We start from the raw sequence: 18,674 nt of genomic DNA, 5'->3' as shown, positions 1-18,674 counted from the left end.
AGTAGGGCTCTGACCTGGTCATCTTGGATCCCCACAACAAATACTGTCTTTTATTAAAGGTGCATTATGTAATCAGAAATAATTTAAGAATCAGAAACTCTTGTTATTATTGACACTAGTGGCCGTTAAGCTACCAGTTATTTGTGCCCGCACTCTTGCACACACTCCATAGGGATGCGAGTGAGCATAGACCAAAACAATGATGTAATGTACATAGAGACTGAACGTGATTCATTGACATCATGCTGACAGATGAGGTAGCATAATTAAAATTACACAGTTATTATTGTTTTACTACAAACTTTGAGACTGTATATTATATTTGACTCTCCAGTGCTGGATCAGTGCTAAAGCAAAGTATGGATATATGTCTGACTATGCGAGTAATCACTTTTCTTTACATGATACATTGACTGCATTTATACGATAGCCTATGGCGGCATTAGCTAGCTAGCCAGCTTTATCAATAGCTGTTAGCTAAATTTGGTGGATGATAAAAGTAGCTGTTTATAAAATAGACTGAACATTATAAATAGGTTGACACAATTCAGTATTGATGTGATTCCATCACATCTGACATTTTGATATATCGATGTGCTATTGTTTTATAACAATAGAATGTATATATTTTCTTTATAACCAAGTTACATTACACTAATGAATGGAGCTTTTTGCATTATCTTGAAGAATGTCTAGCAATTATTTCATGTGTTATTGTAGATTAGCTTGCTGAATAATTACATCAACGTTGTTTATGTCAGTTACTGTGAATCAGCATACTTGACATTTAGTATAAAGAGAAGATCGTTGAAATTATTTGAAAGTTACTGAGCAAGGTAGCTTGCAATCCGTCAGCAGACAAGATCAAGTTAGCTAACATTACACTGATCAATCCTTATGGCACTATATTTCACATGCTTTGCAGTTATGTAAGCTTACCTGTCCAATAAGAATGCCAATTCAGGGTCGAAGGTCCCTCCAGGAATCAAATGCTCTGCCGATGTTCACTCTAGTTTTCACTCGACCACGATCACATTCCCGCTTAGCCAGACAGGATTCAGTAGATAAATGTTTTGTATCGGTGTTGTGCTGGACATTTGCTGGATTCCATCTCTAAGATAACGTTACCTAGTTTTGCAGACAGTTGTTGCTGTTGAATATCGGACGCACGGAGGCAAGGCTCTCAGGAGCGTGCATAAAGTCACATCCTTTGGATTTTCCCGGCAAAACCTACCCGCTCCCTTCGCAAGAAAATCAGTCTACAGGCTTTAATAGGCAACCTAGGAAGTCCGGGAAGGGCTCATTTTTTAAGTTGCATTACAAGCTGTTTACAGATTGGCAAAAAAAGGCCAAAAAAATGGTTACATACTGCACCTTTAAACTATCGCAAAGTTGGCCAAATTCACATGACTTAGATTTGAACTTCCTGGGTCCTGTAATCTTGTATTAAAAACATCTCTCCAATGTTACATTTCGTTGAAGTTTCTGAATGGGTACATTTACACCAGTCTTGTCCTCTTCGTCCGTGAAGTTTTAAGTGTTTTGTATCTCCAGTGCATCACATCACAATAACATGAAGCAGTGTGGAACTTTGAATCTTTTTTTATTTTGTCTCTACGCCTGTGGCGGTCATGTACAGTTTGAACTTCTGTTTTCATTCTGTCCCATTGTCTGCTATACTTCCTGCTAATATCATGGGTTGTGGGGGTTTCAGCCCTTCCATGTAAGCATGAATTATCCCACTTCCAGCACAATGTTAAGAACACACTGACACGACTCCATGACTGAACAGATCTGACTTTATTGACAGCCACAGAATGCTTTATGAGAATAGGGTTGTGCTGCCATCTCGTGGCATGACACTACTTTATCATTACAAGTATTGATTTGCATATCATTTATTGAGAAAGATGAGGATTTAATGTTTCGTGATTAAATGAACAAAAATAAGGCATTACTTCAATATGAACACATTTCCAGGCTTTGAAGCAATTTTTAATTTAAATTACATTTTAGTAATAGCATGTGGAAATTATCTGTGTTGTTAGTTGGTGATGCTATCTCACTCACTTACACTAAAACCATTATTAGATTAATATGATTGGAAGATTTTTAATTTAATCATAGAAAACATTTTTATTGACAGTAACAAGTTTATAGTTAACAGTAGTTATGAGATACTGTAGTGTTATAGATCATTGAAATTATTTATCTCACTGTTAATTATTTAAAATGCAGCTCAAAGCTGTGCTTTGGCAAGCATGTATTAACAGTGTATACTAACATACATATATTTACATACTTATACTAACATGTGGAACTCTACACTCTATGGTGTTAAATCACACAGTTTCATCATTGATCCCCAATAAACTCTAAACCCCGGATACAGAGGTTGAGTGAATGTGGTCTGGACTCTGTGGATGAGGATCATTTTGTCAGAGACGCTATAGAAAGACAGAATTCCAGCACCGTGATCCACATACACTCCTATTCTACACGAGCTGCACACTACAGGGAGTTCAGTCTTTATATTATTGTAACTGAATGTGTGTCTGTCGGAAGAGCAGCACAAACTCCAGGACAGATTATTACATCCAAATAAGCAGTCTGTTCTCAAATGTTCTCGCTTCCTGCTGATGTTCTTATAAGACACTGCTATTTCCACAGTACTGCTCCCATCCAGCTCCACCTCCCAGTAACAGCGACCACAAACACTCTCTCTACACAACACCTGCTCCCAGTAATCAAATCTGTCTGGATGATCAGGATAGTGGTAGAATGTGTCACCTTGAGAAATCTCTCTGTTCTCATCAGATAGATAGAGGAGTCCATTCAATGTGTTTAGATCTAGAGTGAGCTGATGGGAATCTGTTGGAGATAAAATAAGCAACAGAGTTGTTCGAAACCTTAGGGGGAAAAGCTTGACAACATTGTGTATCACTATTATTAAGCTCATCAAAGAGTGCTTGTATGATTTATGTAACAACCCTACTTGATTCCACTCTGTTTGTGCTATTCTGTCCACCAGATGGTGTTGTCTCTTTTGCCATCTACAGGTTGGAGTTAACTAACAAGTGTTATGTTTTACCTGAAATTAAATCTGGATTGAGGCAGCTTGTAAAAAGGCCCTTCTCCCCAATGGTTGCCTCATGTCTCCAGTAATGTTAGGAAAATTAAGCTTTCTGAAGCAATGTGGTTTTCATTATAAATGTATTGAAATTGAGTTCATTACTCAAAACGCCTGCACAAGAGTTAATATACTGCCATTCAGAGCATGTGAGCAGAGTGAGGAGCGAAGCAGTGATAATTTCACTGCTCAGCCACTCGCTCAACCCAGAATGCGCTTTGTGATATGCTGGTTTGGGAATCTGTGAAATAAGCAATAGGTCTGAGGTTATGAAGTTCCAAATTTTTTTTTGTTTAGATTGAAACCGTATACATAAATGCAAAGTAAAAATCAAAGCTAAGAACGAGAAAGGAGAAGAAATTGAAAGGGAGTTTAGAGACTGTGAGAGTTAGCAAAGATTCCCTTTGGAGTCTTAAGCGTCACATTGACAGAAAGCACAAGGATGTTTTACGCGAACACGGTAGCGCAGCAAAAGGTCAGCTAGTAGGCTACACTACCATTCGATAATAAATGAATAGATAAGTAGATAGTAAGGTATCTTGTTGTTTTGCAATCATGTCAGTGCAGCTGCCAGCTAGATGCAAGCCTGGTTATGCAGTGACTTTAGAGCACCCTCAATTGAATATGCAAGCTTAATAATACTGTACATTGGCAAAGCATATTTCCTTGAATACCGGCGAACACACACACAGAAAAAATCAAATAAACATGTGTGATCTTGCAGATTTGTGTGTCCTAATTTACAGGCGCAGTATTCTGCTTTCATGTCTTTATTGTACATTTGATTGGTAAAGATTTCCGCTCTCACATAGAGAATTTCATAGCGGAACTACCTCACTTAATCGACCGCCTGTTGCTACGGGATATAGAAGCACATAACTGCTGGTCAGTATCCCAAAGCCAAATTCATACCTTAGTGATTTGTGAAATGTAAAAAAACACTGACACAATTATAAGTGGTTGCGGATAACATCTTCCGACTTCGCCTGCTGCATACATGCGCAGAGAAAAAAGTTATAAATGATTATAGCCTACATTTGGGGAAAAAAAAAATACTTAAATGAAGGCAGTGTAATTTGTTTTGGGATAGTTAAGCATGTTTTCGTCCAATATATACAGTACATTGGAAAAAAAATCTCACTTTATGCAGGATGAACATTTTTAATTTGTTAAATCCACAGTTAAACCCTACTGTAAATATAATCCGCACATGCACAACACATGATCGTTTGACACATATAAAGTCCAGATTCAGTTTATGCCGTTTTAAAAATATCAAGGAAAAAAAAAGGGGGCACATGGTATACTGATATAATAATGATTAATTACCCACAGTTCTTTTAAATTGCACACAATTCGTACATATAAAATTCCAATACAATTAGTTTAAAAATAAACAACAAAGTAAAGGCTCAAGCCTCAAGGGCTTCATATATGAGTTACAAAGTCACTGTTTTCTGTTAAAAAAAAGAAAAAGAAAAATGTGTGTAAATGAATAACTTGTTATAAACATGTAGATGGAAAATAATTATGGATGTGGTCTGGGCAGTAACATTTTATTGAATTGGATTTGGGTTTAAATGTGCTTGTTATGTGACTGTATTGGCCTGGGTTCAAACTTGCACTGGGATTTGTCACGTGATTATCAGCCGAATGAAACTTCAGACGTCACAGATCACGGTCTTTGTAGTGTGTGTTTGTGTGTGTGTGTTTTCCATCACTTCTCACAAGCACCTGGGTTCTTTTTGTATTCTTTCTACTTGTTTTACATTTCCTGATTTTATTTTCTCAAACAAACCATTATATTAATTTTGAAACTTTCAATTAACAGTAATGTTTTTGATTTATGATCTATTGGGTTGCGATCTGGTGACTGTGGGGGCCATTTTAGTACAGTGAACTCATTGTCATGTTCAAGAAACCAATTTGAAATGATTCGAGCTTTGTGACATGGTGCATTATCCTGCTGGAAGTAGCCATCAGAGGATGGGTACATGGTGGCCATAAAGGGATGGACATGGTCAGAAACAATGCTCAGGTAGGCCGTGGCATTTAAACAATGCCCAATTGGCACTAAGGGGCCTAAAGTGTGCCAAGAAAACATCCCCCACACCATTACACCACCACCACCAGTCTGCACAGTGGTAACAAGGCATGATGGATCCATGTTCTCATTCTGTTTACGCCAAATTCTGACTCTACCATCTGAATGTCTCAACAGAAATCGAGACTCATCAGACCAGGCAACATTTTTCCAGTCTTCAACTGTCCAATTTTGGTGAGCTCTTGCAAATTGTAGCCTCTTTTTCCTATTTGTATTGGATATGAGTGATACCCGGTGGGGTCTTCTGCTGTTGTAGCCCATCCACCTCAAGGTTGTGCGTGTTGTGGCTTCACAAATGCTTTGCTGTATACCTCGGTTGTAACGAGTGGTTATTTCAGGCAAAGTTGCTCTTCTATCAGCTTGAATCATTTGGCCCATTCTCCTCTGACCTCTAGCATCAACAAGGCATTTTCGCCCACAGGACTGCCGCATACTGGATGTTTTTCCCTTTTCACACCATTCTTTGTAAACCCTAGAAATGGTTATGCGTGAAAATCCCAGTAACTGAGTAGATTGTGAAATACTCAGACCGGCCCGTCTGGCACCAACAACCATGCCACGCTCAAAATTGCTTAAATCACCTTTCTTTCCCATTCTGACATTCAGTTTGGAGTTCAGGAGATTGTCTTGACCAGGACCACACCCCTAAATGCATTGAAGCAACTGCCATGTGATTGGTTGATTAGATAATTGCATTAATGAGAAATTGAACAGGTGTTCCTAATAATCCTTTAGGTGAGTGTGTGTGTGTGTGTGTGTGTGTATATATATATATATATATATATACTCAGTGCACTCATCTTTATATAGTCATCTTTAATTGCTGGAGTCTCTATGCTTTTTAGCTTCAAAGTAGAAATAGTATTTGATTAAAATGCCATCGAGCTTTTGCATTTAAAAGTAAGTCCATTGCTGTATACAACTAATCATAACACAAAGTATACTATTGTGCTTTTCACTGTATTTTTAATATAAATGTTCAGTCTTATTAAATCTTATTTTACATTTATAATAACACCTGTTAACAAGGATGTTACCACAAGCAGTGGTGGATTTAGGCATGGGCGACATGGGCAGTAGCATGAGGCGGCGGCACCCCCCTGGTCAACAACTTCATATAGAATCACAGACCCCCCCTTTGACCAAACCAAACTTTGGGGGCATGTTGAAGCAGGTTTCGCCCAATGCACCAAACAAGCTAGAACCGCTACTGATCACAATAAGCACATTACCTGACAAACAGGTTTGACAGTGAATATCTATGCATGTAACTTACATTGTAAAAACTCCTCCCTGGTCTTGGGGTCATGGAAGGGAATGGTCTGGATGCATTTCACTATGGAAACCAGAATAAATAATTTAGGTGTAAAAACAATCTAAATCATCCCATATTCACTGCAGTGTTTTACAGTGTAATAATGGTCTACTCACTTCCGGGAGTGAATAAATAATATTTTACCTCTATCCGATATCTTTTTTATCTTGCCTTTGCATAGATCCTCAAGTTTCTTTCTAAGTTGAGAGAGAGACATTCTCAGATCATCAAAAGAGATAAGATTAGTTAGAGTGATGCTGGGAATATCTGTAGATTCAGCAACGGACAGACACTGGGAACAAACATACACAAATTCAAGCACAATACTCAAATAAAGATGCAAAGACTGAAGGGAATCTGTTCAGCGACATCATGAGAACACAAACACTCAACATCACCTGACTGGATTCCTGACAGCTTTCCAGTCAGCATTACAACTAATGTAGTAAAAGTCTCCTGAAATAGCAGGATCTACCATCATATTTTAAGTTCGGTTACCTTGAGAAAATGGATGTGATCGTCTGTGTGTGAAAGCTGCTCCAGCTCAGCATCTCTCCTCTTAAGATCAGCAATCTTCTGCTCTAGTTGCTTCAAGAGTCCTTCAGCTTCACTAACTGCAGCCTTTTCCTGATCTCTGATCAGCTGCTTCACCTCAGAGCGGCTTCTCTCAATGGAGCGCATCAGCTCAGTAAAGATCCTATCACTGTCCTCCACTGCTGTCTGTGCAGAGTGCTGTTACACACACATTACAATCACATAGTGGGCTTCAGTGGTACTGAAAGAGCTCCAAAACTGGAAGACAGAGAGTTCTAATTGAGTGTAACCGGTCCTGCTCAACTCGCTCTGAGCAGGATTCGAATCGGCGTCTCTGGCAAAAGAGGCGGGTGCGCTAACGAGGAGGCTAAAGGCTACACAAAAGGCACCTTTTGTGGTGAGGGGAGTGAGGTATACATACATACCACACAGCTATCACATACCAACTGACTCCCGGTGTATCCACCCCCATAAACCTCACTCCCATCCGGGTCACGGCACCACTGTAACCGGTCCTGCCCGACCCTCTTCGAGCAGGATTCGAACCAGTGTCAGACGGCATGGGAGGTGGGTGTGCTAACGAGGAGGCTAAAGACTACAGCCTCTAGCTTCAGGCACAAGTGCGCCTCTTGAAGCCAAGAGAGTGAGGTATTCCTACATACCGCACAGCTATCAAATACTAGTTGGCTTACGTTACATGAGTGTCAAACTTCTCTTCTGTTCAAAACTCACCTTATGAGACTTCACAGCCTCTTTCAGATCCTCAACATCTTTCTCTCGCTCCTGGATTATCTGCCGCAGGTCTCTATGTATACCCTTCAACTGTTTCTGTAGGACAAACCAATAACAGTAATCTTCAGAAATTATTCCTAAAAGTACACATCAAAAACTCTTCATGTAAAACCTGCATGAATCCAATATTGGTGGGGTAGTGTTGCTCAATGGATAATGATCGATTCTGGACTGGTCAGCCCTTAACATTGTGGGTAAATCACTTGTGTATGTAACTACAGATTATAATAACATTAATATATATGATAGATTTTTCATGCATATCTCTCTTGAATCAATTCTGGCATTCTGTGTTCAAATATTTTTAAATATGAATAGTTCAACTGTATAATTGACCATTGTCCCAGGCAACATGGCTGTACCAGTTTCATGTCTTTAGTATCACTCCCTGGTCTGTTTCCTCTCACATAATGAAATAATAAGAAGCTTAAATTTCAGCATTACTCTCAACATCTAATTTAATAAATTCTTACCTGTTTCTCTGTTCTCTCAGCTGAAACTGAAACAGACTCATGGTATTTGTGTTCATCCATCATACACAGATCACAAACGCTCTGCTGGTCAGTGCGACAGTAGATGTCCAACTTTTTATTGTGTTTTAGACAGATCATCTCCTGAAGTCGTCCAGAGGCATTGATCACTTTGTGTCGCTTGCCTGGGTGAAATTTCTCATGACGCTTAAAATGAGTTTCACAGTAAGACTTCAGACACACTAGACAGGACTTGACTGCTTTGTATTTTCTTCCAGTACAGACGTTACACTCCACATCTCCAGGTCCAGCATAACATTGACCAGCAACAGTGGCTTGGAGTTTAGTCTTCTTCAGTTTCTCCAACATTTCAGCGAACACCACATTCTTACCCACAACAGGTCTTGGAGAGAAAATGTGTTTGCAAAGGGGGCAGCTGTAGACTCCCTTCAGAGTATCCTGATCCCAGCAGTCTGTAATACAGCTCATACAATAACTGTGTCCACAGGGAATAGTCACTGGATCCTTCAGTATATCCAGACACACTGGACAGCTGAACTGATCCTCTGAAATACTGGCTTCTGCCATTTTACTGCATGCACACTCGAATAGAAAGACACAACAGCACTTAAGTTTCGTTTTCCCTCAACTGAAGTGCTGAAATACTGGTTCTGTGTTTGTAATATGTGTGCAAATAGATGTGACTGTGAGGTGTGACTTTTAGGTCACAATCACTGATTAAAATGCCTGCTAGTTTGTCAAAGTTGCACAGAACCTTTTGTAGTTCACTCTGTCAAGCTTTCCTAGTAGTGTTATTCTGCTCCTGGCAAACAGGGAGAAAGAGATGATCAAGTAATGGAATATAAATGAAAATCAGTGCATGTTGGCAAGCATTGCTACACAGTAGAAATGAAAAATTATGTTGCCTCAGATCATTTCAACATCTAAAAGCAGAGGCTAACTGCTGAAGCTATACTGACAAAGATTATTTAGGAAGATTGTCTCCTTTGTGAATTAAAGGGATATTTCACCCAAAAATTTAAAATTTCTCATCATTTACTCACCCTCATGTCATCTTAGATGTCTATGACTTTATTTTGTATGCAGAACACAAATTAAGATTTTTTTGAAAAATGTTGCAGCTCCGTAGGTCCATACAGCGCAAGTGAATGGTGATCAGACATTTGTAGCTCCAAAAATCACATAAAGGATACATAAAAGTAATCCATATGTCTCCAGTAGTTAAATCAATACCTTCAGAAGCAATATAATAGGAGTATGTGAGAAACAGAACAATATTTAAGTTCTCTTTTATTCTAAATCTCCACTTTAACATTCATTTTCAGATATGACCATGAAACTAAACAGGCGCCACATGATTTTCAGATGTAAAATTGAAAGTAAATGTAAAAGTGGCGATTTAGAGTAAAAAAGGACTTTTTGATCTTTGATCTGAGCAGAAAGCAAACATAATAGTCATAGGAGAATAGACTGAGGGACAATGAGAATGTTGCAGAACAACAGAGATTCCTTCTGGATGAGCTGAGCAAGAAGAATTATGGTACATCGCCAAAAACTGACAATTTCATGAATGTTAATTTTAATGCAACAAAAAGGGTGTTCCATTTACATACCATTTAACAGAATCTTTATTGATTCAAGGTCAAACCTTACTCAGAGTCAAATGGAGGAACTTAGAGATGAAAACAGATTGCTTCAACGAGGTTACATTTACATTTATGCATTTGGCAGACGCTTTTATCCAAAGCGACTTACAGTGCAATTATTACAGGGACAATCCCCCCGGAACAACCTGGAGTTAAATGCCTTGCTCAAGGACACAATGGTGGTGGCCGTGGTGTTAGAACCTGTGACCTTCTGATTAACAGCCCTGTGCTTTAGCCACTACGCCATCACCACTCCAAGGTTAGAAATGTAGTGGATAGTCGGCACATGTGTCCATGGACCTTTAAAATCAACATCAAGATTTTAGTTTAAAATGTATATAAATATCTTAGGGAAAGTGTACATCTTAAGACTTGTAACTGATCACCAATTCTTTTCGCCATGTTTAAAAAAAAAAGGTTTTGCCTTCACTAAAGTTCAATGTGACAAATTAATTAAAGTGGTGGTGGTGTAGTGGTCTAAAGCACAGAACTGTTAATCAGAAGGTTGCTGGTTTGATCCCCACAGCCACCATCATTGAGTCCTAGAGCAAAGCACTTAACTTCTGGTTGCTCTGGGGGGATTGTCCCAGTTATAAGCGCACTCTAAGTCGCTTTGGATAAAAGCATCTGCCAAATGTGTAAATGTAAATATTCCATGTTGTTAATTTAAGGTAATCAAAACTACATGTACACGTATTAACAAAATGTTTTAAATGGTTACAAATGGAGTGTAGAATGTCACACCTCAGGGGCCGGTTGCATTAAACTGTTTTAGACTAGTCTTACTAAATTTTGGTCTTAACTTTTTCAGTCAGTTGCACAAAAACAAAGACAGGGGTATACAGTCTTACATTTTGGTCTTAAATTAGACCAATCTTCAGGGCTATTTTAAACAATATTTCCCAGATTTGAACAACACCCACCTGGACTTTGTTAGAAACCCATTTGCACCAGGGATTGGCACTCATCTGGATCTAGCAGCCCAAGAGCAACTGATTGATTTGACAAATAAGGGAGAGATGAAAACAAAGTTCCCCTGCCTTTCTCTGTCAGAGTTTTGGATGTCTGAGAGAAAGGACTACCCTGTTTTGTCTGAGAAGGCAATAAAGTGTATTTTACCATTTGCCACAACCTACTTGTGTGAAGCTGGATTTTCAGCACTGAAAGTACTTCAGTCCAAGCACCGGGCCCGTCTGGAGGTCAAAAGTGACATGCGCCTGGCTCTCACTAAAATTAAACCACGCATTGACAAGCCATCAGGCTCATCCATCTCATTAGGACATCTTGAATCAGTGAATGTGGTGTTGTTTAGTTTGATTCACATGTTTGAATATGCAAATGCTGCCCTTCAGGTTTAATTTTTCATCTACCAGTGCATTAATACTGTGAAAAAATTTACCCTGTTCAGTTAATGTATATATATTTTTTAATTGTTCAGAATACAAAAAACTACAGAAGCTACATATAACAGTTAATTGTGAGAATTATTTTTGGCTATAGTGAGTTGCCAAATAATAAAAGAAAATTGTTATTGAAACAGCATTTCATATTTACGTTTATTGTAATATGAATTGAAATATGTATTTACATTACATAAAATTATTGATTCCAAAATACATAGTTACCTTTATATTTTAGGTAAGGGGGTCCCCAGCATGGAATCATCATATTTGGGGGTCCTTGTGATTAAAAAGTTTGAAAACCCCTGCCCTAGACTAACTTTTGTTGACATTTTGTTTTGATTACGCGGGCTGGGAGATGTTCCGGTCCGCTTCTGATGACGACATCGAGGCTTACGTTGATAGCGTAACGTGTTTCATCAGGAAGTGCGTAGAGGACGTTGTGCCTACCAAAACAATACAGAGCTACCCGAACCAGAAACCATGGGTTAACGGCGAAGTTCGCGCTACACTTAATGCGCGGACCTCCGCTTTTAAAACAATTAGGTGTTGTGCCTAATTCCGACTGCCTGGCCAAAGTCTACCCCCCTCAGCGTGCACGCGCACAGTACCGCTGTGCTTCCACTGGATGGCAGTAAAATGTGTGAATTTCGTCTTCGCCCAAGCCATCCGAAAGATCAGTTTAGATGATAAGTTATACATTTTCCAGTAGATGGCAGCACAGACTGTGAAATGTAATTGAAAGGATTTCAAACGTAATTGCCCTACGTCCTTTTGATCCTTATGGAAATAGTGTTTCTACACAACAAGTCGATTCTAGGTCTCTTTTGTCTGCTATTTGGACGTTAAATCAGTAGCCTACTGGTAGATTTTACACTAAGGTGTCACATGCTTTACAAAACAAGAAAATTAGTTCACTCAACTCTTATGTTACGTGTTATTAATAATGTTATGGGTATTATATCTAAACACTTGTTAAACTTGTACATGTAGTAGATTCTGTAATTGGCCCTTGGTTGAAATAAATATAGACAATTTTTATTTCTACTGCACCTTTCAGATTTTAAGCAAAAAGTTTAACAAATAAGATCACACACACACACACTTGTGTTTCCATGTTTTATGGGGACTTTCCATAGACATAATGGTTTTTATACTGTACAAACTTTATATTCTATCCCCTAAACCTCACAGAACATTTTCTGCATTTTTACATTTTCAAAAAAACATAATTTAGTATGATTTATAAGCTGTTTTCCTCATGGGGACCGACAAAATGTCCCCACAAGGTCAAAAATTTCGGGTTTTACTATCCTTATGGAGACACACACCACACACACACACACACACACACACACACACACACACACCACACACACACCACACACACACACACACACACACACACACACACGGGAAGGAAAAAAAAAAAAAGAGCATTAAACATGCACAATTAGAAAAACAAACATGACAGTAAAAAAAAAAAAAAAAATTCTTAAAAATCATAAAGAAATTAAGCCCACCTAGATTCTACCTCCCTCATTCTGCATGGATGCTCAAAAAGTCATTCAAATAGGTAAAATGCAGACACAAGAGGCACTTTATGTCTCATAACACACTGGATGACTTAACACTTATTTTATGCCCAAACATTTAACATTATCCCACTTTCAGGAGAAACAGAATACTTATCAATACATAGAATTATTTTATTAACAATAGCATTCAGTGTTTGAAGGAAATAACATAAATATTAACAATATACAAATAAATAAACAAATTTCACAGATAAATATATTGAAGAGAGAGAGAGAGAGAGAGAGAGAGAGAGAGAATAGGGTTGTAAAGGAAGTAGAGTGAGCATGGCACAAGAGTTAGAGAAAGTGACAGAGAGAGAGAGAGAGAGAGAGAGAGAAATACAAACAAACAAATTTAGCCAATGGCCCTGTAGAGGGCCTTTTCTACCCAAGCATTCCAATTAAATAAACATCAGAAGAAACAAAATGTATAAATATCCTAATTTACAATTAGCAGCCAGTGTTTGAACAATGTACAATGTAATTTATTAAATAAATAGATATGTTTATTTTACATAAAAAAAAACAAGGGTATTAAATTAACAAGAAACAACCAAAAAAAAAAAAAAAAGTATTTCTTTGTTTTCTTTTTCTTATGTCATTTACACAAGCCTCTTGGTATGTGTTCTTCATGTCATCAGAATTTTAACAGGCAGGACACAGAAAATGCACATTTGATTTCCCCTTGACGCATGATGTGTGGTACCAACGGTTGCATGAGTCACAGGCAATCTAAAATTAAGTAAGGACTTATTATCTTTCAGCAATAAAAAGGACAGAGTTGGTAAAATTGCTCTAGATGAAATGAGTGAACAATACTGAAATACAGCTGTGATGGTCCCAAGCACCATGGGTTATTTTTTAAGTTTTGAAACACTTACTCATTTTTGTTATAATTGTTCACATTTTAGAATAATAGTATGTCATCAAAACTATGGAATAACATAAATAGAACTATGGGAATTAAGTTGTGACTAAACAAAATCCAAACTAAATAAAAGCGGTGTTATATTTTAGCATCTTCAAAGTGACCACCCTTTGCCTAGAAAGGTACTCTTGACATTTTCTCAAACAACTTATTGCAGTATCACCCTGGGATGCTTATGTATATATATTCTATGTTGCAAGGGCAAGGTATTTTGCCTTGCAACACTTTTCAATATATCAAATATCTGTTCACAATTTAGCATCTACAATGTCTTGGCATAATGTTGCCGAAATGTGTTGCCAGTCACATGAATCCTGTTGAATGATGTGAACAATCTATGTGCCAAGTAAGTGAAACTGACCCCACTACTTTAGTTAAAAAGTGGCACTGAAAAGCCCCCCACCCCTAATGTGTTAACTAGATATGTGTTCCAAATTTCTTAATTCTTTAAGCATGCTAACCACCCAAAACTATGAAAATAAAAATAAAATAATAAACAATAATACTGTTAATAATAAATTATAATCCCAGCAAAAATAAGGGACCACCACACCTTCAGTGATTGAGACCTAAAGATAAACACTGAACAGTTTGTAACTACTTACCCAGTTATAATCTCCACTTTCTTCACAGGCATGGCACAGCTGGCTCAGGTCATCTAAAAAAAATTAGAATTTAAATTTTGCATCCTTTTCAAATAAAAATTTGCAAGTTATGTTTTCTAAAGAATCCTATGTAGACTTGAAAATCAAAGTGTTAACAAATATTATGTAAATACATTACATTAAACATACCACTGTTTTGTAGAAGAGTGACAGCTATTGCATTCCTCAATTCTTCCACTCCCTCTGCTGTATTAAGAAAAACTATTGGCTCCTCTCTGAGAACACATTCTGCAAACTGAAAAAGAGCAAAGCAATAAATCAATTTTATAATATAGAGAAATCAAACATATGTTACACATCAACCATATTTTCCATAAATCGTCTTCATTGTGTTTTCCAAGATCATGCTTGAGGACATTGTCAGTTTAGGAGGATAGCATAAAAAAAATATATATTTTACATCACTTACTTTCAAAGCAAAGACACCACATGATGTGCCATCTTTTTGCTTTGGGTGAGGCAGCGTTCGGCAACACCACCTTGACACATGGCATCCCTTGTCGCAAAAAAGCCCTTAACAAATAAAAATCATCATTATTCTGTCATTGAAACACAACTTATTTATTTATTTTAAATCAATTTAGCACATTAAAAGCACACTTTGTAGTCGAACAACTTCTGGTACCTTGTTACATCCTGACACCTTTTTAGATTGGAAGAAATTTCTCCCATGGGATCAAGGAACAAAGCCCTCCTTTGCGACGGCAGAATAATCTTTTAAATGTAGAAAAAAAAAAAAAAAAATGTAAGAGATAAGGATACTTTGTTACGCTTATATTATGTTAAAGAAAAAAATTCTATTCATTCAAAGTAAATTCAATGTACATCACATGGTTTTAGAAAAACTATAAAAGGTTATATAATCTTATTAATAAGTCAATATCTGTATTGTAATACGAAATCTTGCAAGTGTCTTATTTACATGTAAAGTCAAATGTTTTGTTTTTACCACAACTGTCCAGTGGTGATGGTCATTCACAATGCCAATTAGATATTTGTACATTGTGGGATTAACCTGAAATTCAGAAAGAGTATTATAACATTTCTGTACTACATTTCAAAATTGCAACATACATTAACCTGAATAAACTAACCTTTGGTTTTGATCTTTTTCTATTCCAGATTTTTGATATTTCAAATGTGTCAATTTGGAATGCTTGTACTTCTGAATGTGCAATGAATCTCTTTACAAGAAGACACATATGCATTTATGACCTTAAGCAAGACAATGAGGGATTTACAGTTAAAGTCAACATTTGATACTATGATGATCCTTGTCTATGATTTAAATCACTGACATTTAAAAAACCTTTACCTCACTTTCAAGCTCATTATTTGGATCAGTTTTATTAATATCTGCAAAGAAGATTTTGTATGGTCCAATTCTGGACAGCAACACAGACATTTTTTCCTGACCAAGCCTCTTGGATACCTGTAACGATGGATGTCAAAAATAAACATTTTAAAGCACTATCAGTCAGCATATGTGACCAAATAAGATTTCTAAATAACATTGGTTAACAACTGTTAATCCTGTTGCTGAGGTACTGCTGTTGAGGTTGTCCTGTACTGCTGTGGTGTTGGTGGTTGATACCACAACTGCTGTTAAGCTGAAGTGAGAAGGCACAGAGGTGGGTGATGGCAAGGTTGCAACTGAATTTACAGGTGTTGCAGATGCTACAGAGGGGATGACACAGATGCAGCAGTGGAGAAAGATATTGCAGCCATGTCAGAGGTGGTGGGCGATGGCACTGATGATGCTGTGGTGGTGGGCGATGGCACTGATGATGCTGTGGTGGTGGGCGATAACACATTTGCAGGTGATGCAGCAGAGATGTTTTGTGATGCAGGTGTTGCTGTGAACATCCCAGATACAATCTTGTGAGGAATGCGTGGAGTCTCCTCAATATACAGCCTCATGTGGTCAATATTTTTTTTTTTTTTTTTTTTTTAAATGACCCCTCTCTCATCTGCCAGATCAGCACTCTTCCCTTCAATGGCTTTAACAGTGTAAGGGCCTAGAAAATCTGGATCCAGTTTTCCTCCTTTTCTCTGCTGGCTCCGAACATTCAACCTCCACACCCTGTCACCCACAGAGAATTTAATTTGTGATTTTTTGTCTTTGTTCATTTGTTTTTGGACCTGAGCAGTGTGGGTCAGGGCAGTTTGAATAACTTCATCAAGTTTTAAGACACTCTCCGTCATTTCTTCAATCCCCATGACAGCTTCAACAGTGTTGTCGATCTGAAAAAAGAACATTTATTTACTTGATTTCTCATTTTAAATATCTGCATCTCAAGTTCATGTAGATCATTTCACACTGAATGCAAGACAAAGAAACAAAACAACAAAAGACAACGCATGCCCACCCTGTAATATTCAGGGACCTCAGATGGGTATCGTGCCTCACGACCAAACATCATGTAAAAGGGGGAAAACTTTGTGGTCATCTGTTTTTTGGTCCTCAGTCCGAACATGACAGCATCAATATGTTTATCCCATTGCTTTGTTTTTTTTTTTTTTTAACTAATTTGCAGAGAGCCCTATAACATTTTTATACATTACAATTATTTTACATCTATAGTGTAAATATAACATTAGTTTCATTTTGGTTCAAATGCCAATACAGCAAAGTACCGATATATACCTCTGTATTGTCCCATTCATTCTTTCAACAAGACCATTTGTCTGCGGATGTTAAGGTGAACACAAACTCCTTTTGATTCCGAGAATTCTGGATACATTTTTGTTGATCTGTCATTACAAACAAAATTGTATGATTAATTCTGGTACAATTATTTAAAAATAAAAAACAATTTGTAGTTGCATTTACTTTTATATGCTGTTATTGTAGAGCAGTGTACAACTTCAACTTACCTGATTAACAAACTCCCTCCCTTGATCTGTGAGTACACGTTTTGGTGCCTCAAACTGATAAAAAAAAAAAAAAAAAAAATTTATAATGCAGTTTGTGACCTCCTCTGCCAACTTAGATTGAAGTGGATATGCCTGTGGCCATTTGGTCAAGTAATCAATCATTACACATATGTACTGATGTCTGTGAGTGAGAGCTTCCCAATCAGATCCATACCCAAAGGTTCAAAGGGCTGTGCAACCTTGAAAGGAATATGAAATGTATATATAATTTATTAGAGCATTATGAATGTCAGTTGGTGGTGGTGCAGACAGAAAGAAAGAAACAGAGAGAGACAGTTTACATGTATAGGTGTAAATTGTACTTCTACTTTAATTGATGCTTTGGCAGTCTGACATGACACACATTCAGCCACCTGAATAAAAAGGAGAACAGTTTACATTTACAAGAAAGAATAAAAATTGTATTAATTTTTATAAATTAATACTATATTAATACTTTTATAAATTTCTATACTATATATAAAGTGCCTTTATATATAGTATAGTAGAGCTCTCCATCTGCAAGATAAGTTTAATAAATTAAATATTATTATTAGTAGTATGTGAAGAAGCCTTTATTATTGTCAAATATTTATTGAAATTCTTTTTTTCACATATGACAAGCTGGGGTCAGAGCGCAGCGTCAGCCATGAAAACAGCACCCCTGGAGCAGGTAGGGTCAAGGGCCTTGCTCAAGGGCCCTATAGTGGCATCTTGACAGAGCTGGGGCTTGAACCCCTGACCTTCTTGTCAGTAACCCAGAGCCTTAATATGATGAATAAATTAAGTGGTGGCTCAGCGGTTAAATTGTTTAAGTCAAAACTGGAGAAGACACATTTGCTATCATATCTTTATGCTTAAACTGATAATAACGGTTTAAACTTGCATGAGTTGGGCACTGTTCGCCGTGTTACCACTTTACTCCAATACAACACTACTCAGTATACTCTGTTTGGCAGGTCTTATTTATGAACAAAGTGGGAGGGGACAGTGCTGATTCCAGACATCTGCATATAATATTTAGCTATGTTTAAGACAAAGTGGTTAATTATATGACCAAATGCAATTATAACTTAATTTCCAATGACAAAATATTGAATCGGTGCAATTTAATATTTACCTGTAAGCCCGTTTATCGGTCCAATGGCGGTCTCCAATAATACGGGTGAAGGTCTC

The 18,674-nt window shown here is 37.4% G+C and overlaps 1 protein-coding gene and 1 long non-coding RNA gene across 6 annotated transcripts; both read right to left on the bottom strand.

Moving 5' to 3' along the window:
• Positions 1-1,790: 1,790 nt before the first annotated feature.
• ftr93 (finTRIM family, member 93) lies at positions 1,791-11,777 on the bottom strand. Of its 5 annotated transcripts, XM_052127903.1 has the most exons (10): positions 11,638-11,776; positions 11,149-11,239; positions 10,936-11,004; positions 9,121-9,168; positions 8,349-8,948; positions 7,816-7,911; positions 7,048-7,281; positions 6,694-6,841; positions 6,511-6,570; positions 1,791-2,871 (listed from the first exon to the last, which is right to left on the bottom strand). In XM_052127903.1, the coding sequence occupies exons 5-10, from the start codon at positions 8,931-8,933 to the stop codon at positions 2,330-2,332; spliced, it is 1,665 nt and encodes a 554-aa protein (XP_051983863.1). In that variant the 5' UTR covers positions 8,934-8,948; positions 9,121-9,168; positions 10,936-11,004; positions 11,149-11,239; positions 11,638-11,776; the 3' UTR covers positions 1,791-2,329. The 5 variants fall into 5 exon arrangements, with proteins under 5 accessions (XP_051983863.1, XP_051983859.1, XP_051983862.1 ...); XM_052127899.1 differs by lacking the exon at positions 10,936-11,004 and having other exon boundaries at positions 8,349-9,168; XM_052127902.1 differs by lacking the exons at positions 11,149-11,239; positions 11,638-11,776 and adding an exon at positions 9,410-9,599 and having other exon boundaries at positions 8,349-9,168; positions 10,936-10,954.
• A 1,250-nt stretch (positions 11,778-13,027) lies between these two features.
• On the bottom strand, positions 13,028-16,417 carry LOC127644645 (uncharacterized). Its single transcript, XR_007970695.1, has 8 exons — positions 15,898-16,417; positions 15,677-15,797; positions 15,532-15,597; positions 15,208-15,296; positions 14,992-15,095; positions 14,712-14,817; positions 14,523-14,575; positions 13,028-13,721 (listed from the first exon to the last, which is right to left on the bottom strand). It is a non-coding gene; the product is annotated as an uncharacterized LOC127644645 (long non-coding RNA).
• Between the last annotated feature and the right edge of the window lie 2,257 nt (positions 16,418-18,674).

This window comes from Xyrauchen texanus, chromosome 6 (genome assembly GCF_025860055.1).
Source record: "Xyrauchen texanus isolate HMW12.3.18 chromosome 6, RBS_HiC_50CHRs, whole genome shotgun sequence".
Taxonomy (NCBI): Eukaryota; Metazoa; Chordata; class Actinopteri; order Cypriniformes; family Catostomidae; genus Xyrauchen; species Xyrauchen texanus.
The sequence above is the reverse complement of the archived record's forward strand: the minus strand, read 5'-3'. Positions and strand labels throughout refer to the sequence as shown.

Excerpts from the sequence above, each read along its gene's own strand:
- ftr93 (XM_052127900.1), bottom strand. The coding sequence starts at position 8,933 with ATGGCAGAAGCCAGTATTTCAGAGGATCAGTTCAGCTGTCCAGTGTGT. Across the intron at positions 7,912-8,348 it reads CTGAGAGAACAGAGAAACAG|AAACAGTTGAAGGGTATACA; the intron begins GTAAGAATTTAT and ends TTTGTCCTACAG. Across the intron at positions 2,872-6,510 it reads CAGGGAGGAGTTTTTACAAT|ATTCCCATCAGCTCACTCTA; the intron begins GTAAGTTACATG and ends TATCTCCAACAG.